At 37.8% G+C, this 9,082-nt stretch overlaps 2 protein-coding genes across 2 annotated transcripts; both read left to right on the top strand.

Annotated features, from left to right (window-relative positions):
* The first annotated feature begins 4,669 nt into the window (after positions 1–4,669).
* On the top strand, positions 4,670–5,737 carry LOC125595065 (uncharacterized mitochondrial protein AtMg00810-like). The gene is made up of 4 exons (XM_048771022.1): positions 4,670–4,712; positions 4,766–4,887; positions 5,188–5,215; positions 5,334–5,737. Exons 1-4 carry the CDS (start codon positions 4,670–4,672, stop codon positions 5,735–5,737), a joined length of 597 nt encoding a protein of 198 aa, XP_048626979.1.
* A 2,647-nt stretch (positions 5,738–8,384) lies between these two features.
* Positions 8,385–8,588, top strand: LOC125595064. The gene has a single exon (XM_048771021.1). It carries the CDS (start codon positions 8,385–8,387, stop codon positions 8,586–8,588), a length of 204 nt encoding a protein of 67 aa, XP_048626978.1.
* Positions 8,589–9,082: the final 494 nt, after the last annotated feature.

The raw sequence follows: 9,082 nt of genomic DNA on the forward strand, positions 1-9,082 counted from the left end.
TCCGTCCAGCAAAACCAGATTCTCCCCAAGGATGATATTCGTAGTTAGTAAGAGAGTTCCATCCCGGCATAGCAACATTCATACACCCTGATGGTTAGATTCCTGGACTCGTGTCTCTACTAGGCAGCCATAAGAAGGCTTTTCCTTTCCTCCTGTAAACATGATTTGAGGGCTCGATGTTTGTGCGTGGTAGATTGAACCCACGCATGTTCCATGCAAGAAAGAAGTCATAACTTCCTACCGAAGTTTTTTTTGACGATCCGTGCCTTCCTCCATATCCGCCTTTACTCATATCTTTAGAACCAGTTACTCTCCCCCCGAAGTTGCCTTGGCACCGACCCCTGATGCTTACTTGTCGATGCCACCTGCAATTCCTTTTTTCTTTTTGCCATCCACTATATTTCCCCCGAACTCGACCTCTTCAACTTCCGTTCCACTTCCTTCTAAGCATGTTCCTCCTCCTCCATCGATGTCCTGTAAAGGACTAAATCTTGACGGGGAGATCGTAAACTCCTTTCTCTCCTCACTCGTTCACGTCCGCCTGATGCCTTCACTCCCTTCCCGTTAACCCACACGTCAATGGTCTTAGAAAGCTCCTTAGATGTTTCAGATATCTTGCTCGTTTTTTTTTCCTCGTGTGAAGATGCTACAGGTGAAAGCTCTTCCAGGTCCTTTATTAGATGCTCCATAGCGTTTCCCTCCTTAGGCATTGTCTCCACTGCTTCCACAATCCCAGTCCGTCCCCTCTCTTATCTTATCATCCTTCACACCAATATCCCTGCTACCCTCCACTTCTTTGCCTTGCCTCCTCCGACAGTTATCCGTTCACGCGGCATCGAGGCGTAGATAGTTTCCCCTGTTCGCTTACTAAGGATTTTATCTCCTTACTCGAACAGTCCTGTCCCTTATGTCCCCACCTGCAGCAGACATTGCAGCGGGGAGGAAGCCAAGGATATTGACTTCGACTTCGTGTGAAGCTCCCCGCTTTGTCCGTGAAAGTGATCTTTTCCACCAAGACTTATGTAGATCGACTTCCACTAGGATTCGGGCCATGTCCAGCCTCACACATTTCTCCGTGTTTTGGATGCAGTTTCACAAAATGTCCCACTGCCCCAACCAGGCACTTCAGACCTTTATGAGAATAAAGTTTTTTGGTACTCCTCTGAGGTCAACCCAGAGTGGCATGGCTGACAAGTCTGGAGGATGCTGAGCAGACTCTGGGGTCCAGACATTAACCACCAACGGAGTATCCGCTATATGCCAATACTTTTTTGAATCACCCGGTTCCTCATTTGATCATTTTCAATTCGGAACAACACAGTATTCCTTCGCAATAAACTGGACATCAGCTATCTTGCTACCCACCGCCTTGGGAGCGCTCCAAATACGATTGACGGTTGCGTGAATTGAGCCCACGTGGGGAGCGTCTCCAATGAAGTAGCCCACTACGAAACTTTTCCAGAGAAGCTCCGCCTCGTCAAAGATCGCATCTGGGATTTGAAGTGTTGCAATGCCATCGACAATGTCGATAACAGGTTCCGCTCCTGCTCTACCGGCCAGGTCCTTCGACCATGGGCTTGATCGGACACGCTCTTCCTGCTTACCTCCGTCCCTCCCTTCCGAATGTTCTCCATGGTTTCCGGTCATAGATTTGTGCCGATTCTCACCACCATCGCGTACCTCCGAACTGCTCCTCCTCTCGTCAGTTGACTGAGTGAGCAGGGCGAGAGATGATGCGCCACCGTCATGAGTCTCTGAAGCTCCGACTCCCTGGACAGCTGGTGGTGTAGTGAGCGACGTAGAGCTTTGAAGACTGTCCGTTTCATGCGTTGACCCCTTCGCCGAGCTGCAGTGTCGCGCGAGTTCACGTCTGGATCCTCTGTCGGCTCGCTTGATCACCAAGCTCAGATGCGATCGGATCTCCCATAGTCGCCGCTGGCACGCCCATGAAATCGCCGGTTTGAGCTCCCGTGATAGGATTTCCTGGCAGCGTCGCTGGATCGCCATCGCCTGTAGCTCCCGTGATTGACTCCATTTCCCAAACGCCTATTTTTGTTGTTTTATCTCTTAGTAGATTTATAAAGTAATTTCTATGTTAGATAATACAAAATTATGATTTTATATTTTGTTTTCATCACTAAAACTCAGTTTTTATTTAAATGTTAATGTATGTGATATAGCATTTGAAATATGTGATATGGTTTAATGTTTTGAGATGTAAAGTTATTATTTGAGGTATATATATGTAAGGTTTATAGTTTAGATATCTAAAATTAAAGGTTAAGATATAAATTTGAAAATTAACTTTGTAAGTATTGGATAATATAAAATAGGACCTCTTAAATTTATGACTTGATGTTTAAAACATTAGATTAGACAAAAGACTTTATATGTAGGGTTTAAATTTGGAGTTTAGGGTATTAGATTTAGAGTATAGATTTAGATTTATTGTTTGAGGTTTAGATTTTAAATTTGAGATTATATTTTTTAATTGATTAAATTTGAGTTTAAGTTTAAGATTGAAGTTATATTATGACTATTGAAATTTTAAAGTCTTATATTTAGGGTTTAGGGTTTACGGTGTTTTATTTTTTCTTTTTAAAAATTACAAATTTAAAATAAAATAAAAATTTCTAAAATGAACTTCGTTAAAATTACAACCGGTTATCCCATTGTGAAAAAAATAAAAATGTTGTTACCTAAAATTAAATTATGGAATATGATTCGGTTATATGCTTATGGTAAAGTTTAAAGTATCTTTTTGAGAGTAAAGTATGTTACAATTATAATTTGGATTTTCATAAAATACACTACTTTTTAATTTTGGATTTTAATTATATTTTTGGGTTTTCAAATACATTTCGGTAATTTTAGATATTTAATTGCCAAATTATATCATAGAAGAAAAAAAAGCAGGTATCAATCTAGAACCGGTCTGCAACCGAACCGAACACTTACTCAAACTCAATATTCATAACAATCTGATCACAAAACAGATGAAAGAAGAATTATGTTATACAAATGAAAGGCATGTTTTGGTTCACGGTTTCAAGATCACAAGCGTTTTGCAAGTAAACAAGCTGTTGGGAACCATGTTTTCTCTTACCGAAGAATAAGAAACGTCCAGCTTACGTAGATAGGGATATACAGCAATCTCAACCCACATTCTGATATCGTCAGGTTTAATTTTTTCACCCTTGACTCCCATAAAGAAAGACACAAGCTTTCAATGACAGGAGCTCTATGTAATGGCAGATTCTTGTTGATAAAATCCATAAGTACAAGCAGTGAATGTTGGAACTAACGATAGTATCCTCACCAACATTCATCAGGCAATCCACTGATGTTATCCATTTCTTACAATACCTTCAAGACACAAAGAAAACAAGACCATAAGAAAACAAAGCATTTGTCATTCAGACCATTTGACAAGGACTGATCTCAACTAACACAACGACTATCGTCTTGTTATGCTGCTCCTCAGTCTAATTCAACACACACCGTTTAACTACTAGCAGAATCGAAAACTAGAACTAAGAAACAGTGAGATTGGGAAACATACTTCTTTAACAGACCTGTTTTGGAAGCTTGCCGAGAAATCTGCTTCTCAACATCATTGCTGTCTTCGCCTTCCAAGACCTGGCACTGAAGAATGCAAATCTGCATACACAGCAACATCAGCTGTAGATGGCGTCAAACCATTTCCCAAGACCTGGAATATGCAAAACAAAAAACAAAATGTGCATTATGCTAAAAGATAAACCAAATAAAAATTCATCCTTTACCACTATAGATAAGACATTGCACTGTAACTAAATAACTAATCCCAACTTGTCAAAATGTGATAGAAACGAGAAAATAAAAATTCAATCTGAACAAAATTAAGTGTTGGTATACAATAGCGTAACTGTCATAAACGATATCATCTGATACTATTAATACTCACATTTTCTGTATTGTACACTTCAACAATTGTGTGGATAGTTCATCAAATCATGTCCATATACTCCTGGTTAGAATGGTTTAGCAAAAAAGAAACATCGTCATCTAGTAGAACTTAGTCTGTCCATGATGTTTCAAAGTAGGTACCTTTACACATTGGGTTGAAGGGTTAGTTACAGCAAATCATCTGATTAGCATACTTCCGTCTTCAGCTCTGCAAACAAAATGCCATTTGAGGTTTTATACAACATGAAGTCAGATTATTCTTACTTGCAGTCTTTGGCCATGCTTCTTGTCCATGCCTAAGACCATATTCTGCTCATAGTTTGAACCAAGAACACTTCAATGTATTTTTCTTGGTTACAATGCGGACTATAAAGGGTATAGGTGTTTATATCCGCCAACAGGACGTGTCTACATTAGCAGACATATAATCTTCGATGATGAATTATTTCCTTTAACTGGGCAGTTTAAGCATCTGATTCCGAAGTATCCTACTGCGTTACTACAAGGTTGGCGACAGGCCTCAGTCATTAAGCCTAAAGACAGTCAAATTGTCAAGAATCTGGTGGTAATTCCTTCTCCAGCACATGATATCATTCCTCAGGATAATGCCATGTCTGAAGCAAATTTTCCACCACCACCCTTGCCAGCTCACAATGACTAGCAAGAAATTTCTAATAATGAAGCACAAGTGATAGCTCAAGAAGTGCCTAACATCCACCCCATGGCTACTCGTGCTAAATCAGGCATCACTAGCCTAATCCGAGGTATCTTCTTCTCACAATTCCTGACTACCCTACTGAAAATAATTCTGTTGCAGCTGTGCTTAAAAATCGAAAATGGACGAAGTCTATGATGGTTGAGATGGATAATCATTATGAGAATCACACATTTCCTCTTGTTCCATATGAGCCGTCTATGCATGTTTTGGGGAGCAGATGGGTATATAATCAAACTTAATGCAGATGGAACCATTGATACATTTAAAAGCAGACTGGTTGTCAAAGGAAATGATCAAAAGGGAGGCATTGATTATCTCGAGACTTTCAGTCCAGTTGTTAGAACAACTACAATCACAGTGGTTCTTGGAGTTGCAACTGCTAAAAATTGGTCAATTACGAGTGCCTTTCTTCACAGAGACTTACATGAAGACATATACATAAACAACCAGTAGACTTTGTGGATCCTGCAAAACCGACTCATGTATGCAAACTAGATAAAGCTATATATGGTTTAAAGCAGGCACCACAGACATGGTTTGATAAGTTCAGTACGTTTCTCCTGGAGTATGGTTTCTCGTGGATCAAAGTTGATCCTTCTATGTTTTTGTATCATCGTCAAGGAAAACAATGGTTCTGTGCTGTATGTTGACGATATAATATTGACAGGAAGTGATCCGGAGCAGTTCAAGCATTTGATGGCAGCTCTCGGTTCTCAGTTTTCTATGAAGGATCTTGGCCATCTACATTATTTTCTTGGGATTCAGGTTGATACAACTGAGAATTGTTTGTTTCTCAATCAGAAGAAATATACTGAGGATATACTGCACACTGAATGGATCTATGACAACAATCCTATGCCAACACCGTTACCTCTGCATCTGTTTCCAAACAATGCAACAGCTATGAAACTGTTTCCTCAACCCTCTTATTTTCGAAGTCTTGCTGGAAAGTTACAATATCTAACGTTGACAAGACCAGGTATACAATTTGCAGTCACCTTCATGTCAGAGAATGAATCAACCGACTCAATCAGACTTCAATTTGCTGAAGCGAATTTGATAGACCATTGATTTGACCCACTTTTACCCATGGTTTATAAGTGTTTTAACTACTAATTATTATATTATAGAGTCTATTTATAATATTTATAGGATCAGGAGTGATTTGGAGGAAAGTGATGATTTGGGAGGATTTTGGAGATATTTGGAGTAAGCACCCGAGATGACCATCGAGCTCGACCATCGGTCGACATTGAAGAGTAATAATGGATCGATTTTCACATCTTGACATCGATCGACAGCGAAGCGCGCAGAAAGCCTGTTTGGTCTCAGCCGACTTAGAGCCCAAGTCTTCACCAATTTACAAGATTACCCCTGGCGAGTTTAAACCTAATTATATAAGCTTTGCCAACATGTTAGAGGCAAAGTGTGCTTTCTTGTTTTATTGTTTTTCACAGCAAAGGTTTCTAGGATCTTTAGTAGATTGGAGATAAGATACAAAGTTATTTGTGATTGGAACTCCATTAATATCTATCTATTATTTTAATGAAGTTTTCACACCTTATTGCTGTTATGATTGTTTGGTCAGGTCTGAGTAGTTCTCTTGTTAGATTTTAGGGTTTAAATAGGTTATGAGGGATTAACCCCAACTATAGATTGCTAAGTTGTGATATTAATCTTTAGGATTGTCATTAATGCCTGATTCTAGATTAGCTACCTAGAACTTACCCTAGGATTGTTAGATATAAGCGATAGCTTTCATCATCCTGAAACCATTCTAATTGAGCTAAGACTTGCTAGAGTAAAGCGAGAGCTGATCTAGTGAGCTTAGTAAGCATAGTCAACCCGCGCATTAACGCTTGACCAATAGCGTCGATCGATATTCAAATAGACTAATCGGCCGACGTTTCAAATAGTGCATCGATCAATATTCATATAGAATCATCGATCGACACTGGTCAATAGACGAACCTAGAAAGCGAGAGCCTAATGGTTCGTTTATGAGTGTTGAGCTCTACAATATCATGCATGCAACTTGTTAGGCATCTATAGGATTATAATTCCAAATTTCCTGAATAAAACCCTAAGTCTAGCTATTTTCTTTTAAGCACCAAAACCCAAACCAATCAATCGAGCAATTACTTGTTCAACAACTGCAACTTTACATTTTAATCATTAAACACCTAGCTTAACAATTCTGATTAGATTTATTAGGTTCCCTAGCTCTCTGTGGATTCGATCCCTAAGTACTACAACTGAACCTCTTATTTGGGAGAGTAATTCACTCCTTAGGGTAATTTGAGTGAGATCAGAATTCTTACGTATCTTAATGGTACATTAATTGTCTTATGGAGTTCATAGCAACAAGAACAGCACTGTTTGATATCTGGCTTTAGCAACAGTGATTGGACGGGTTGTAAAGAAACAAGAAGATCTACAACAGGTTTCTGTACCTATCTTGGTCCCAACTTAGTATCATAGAGTGTTAAGAGAAAGTCGACAGTGTCAAGTTCCTCTACTAAGGCTGAGTAAAGAGCATTAGGAGAAACAAGTGCAGCACTTACAGGGTTGGCTTCGCTATTGAAAGACTTAGGCATTCCTCAAGATGGTCAGGCGCTGCTGAATTGTGATAACCTATCAGCAGTTCACCAAACCACAAATCCAGCCTTTCATGCTCACTATAAACACTTTGAAACCGACTGGCACCACACTAGAGAAAGAGTGGTTACTAAGCTTCATTGAAACGAGGCATATTCCAGCCATTCAGCAAATACTGACATTTTTACAAAGTTCCTTTCGCGTGCATTGTTTGAAAGATTGAGGGACAAACTTGGAGTTGGTTTGCCAACCATCTCAAGTTTGTATTTTATTGTAAATTACTCTTTTACAAGTTCAAACACCGAATATACCAGTATAAAGTTTTAACTTCTATTCACAAATTAAAGATCAATATTTAAACTTATTCACAAATTTTAGATCTAAATTTTAAACTTATGCCACTAGAATAAAATTAAAATGACACTTAGTAAAAAAAATTACCTAAATTTTAAATATCTAAATAGAAAACAATAATATACATGGTACGGGTCAGAATTTTTCTTGATCCGTAAATTTAACATGCTTTATAAAAGTAACTAAAGTCAATTATATATACATAAATCCAAACACATATTGGGTAAGAACTTACAAATATAAAATTATAAATAAAATTTCAGTTTCTCTTATATAAAAGTTTTGTCAAATAAAAACAAAAATCTCGTCTTTTGAAAATGCAGATTAGAATTTAGTTTGTATAAAACACCGAAACCCCTCCCCCCAAATTTTTTTTTAAGTGACTACACTCACCAAGATACAAAGTACAAACTACATGTACACAAACACAACTGTATGCATGCAAATTAGCATATATATATATCATACATTTATAATTGCTCCTTCGTTTATCCACCTGATGAAGTTTCAACTTTTTCAAGTCAACGAGACCCAATGCAATAATGCAATGATTAACAATATTAGAGAAGATAGTGACCATCCAACAGTTTGACCGCGACACTGCTGACATGTAACACCACGTCGCTATATGCCATTCCACCAACCTCGAGGGATTCAATTAATGATCTTCATTATCAAGAGATATATTTCTCTCCCTTAAATCTATTAATATAACTTAGCTCTTTATCAAAATCTCTCTTCCTGGATAACAAAAGAAGAATCAAAAATGGCGGAGTGGATACCTGCAATTGTAGCGACGGTGTTGTTCGTGGTTCTGACGCCGGGGTTGCTGTTTCAGGTTCCCGGCAACAATAACTTTGTAGACTTTGGGAAAATGGAGACGAGCGGATACTCAATCCTTCTTCACTCCTTCATTTACTTCGGCCTCGTCGCGGTCTTCACCGTCGTCATTCACTTTCCTGGCACTTAATTCTACACTATATTTATACGTACACATATGTTTCTTGTAATTTTTTTTATCTATGCTTTGAATTTGTCTTTCATATTTTATATGTTCATCTGTACTACTGTTGTGTACTTCGATAGTGATTTCTAAAGTAATTCACATAAGATGAACCAAAACAAGAACGAAAACCAGTATTGTAAAGTTTATTGAATTTTGTAATGAATAAGATACATGTTTTGAAAAAAATAGTTACCAAAAAAAATGTTTTGAAAAAAAATTCCAATGTAAAAGTGGAGAGTTGACCAAGTATATGTTTTAAATAGGATATTGTAATCTAAAGAGTACATAAATAATTTAAATGCTATAAGTGTATAGCCGAAAAAGATAGGCCAACAAATATAGGAATCTATAATGAACCTCTTGTATCATTTCAATTTCATCATCTTTTATATCAAGATATGTTTTAGCAAAAAAAAATTAAAATTAATTAATTTTAGTGATTGATGGGTATTTTTTTT

This window comes from Brassica napus, assembly GCF_020379485.1.
Source record: "Brassica napus cultivar Da-Ae chromosome C9 unlocalized genomic scaffold, Da-Ae chrC09_Random_20, whole genome shotgun sequence".
Classification (NCBI taxonomy): Eukaryota; Viridiplantae; Streptophyta; class Magnoliopsida; order Brassicales; family Brassicaceae; genus Brassica; species Brassica napus.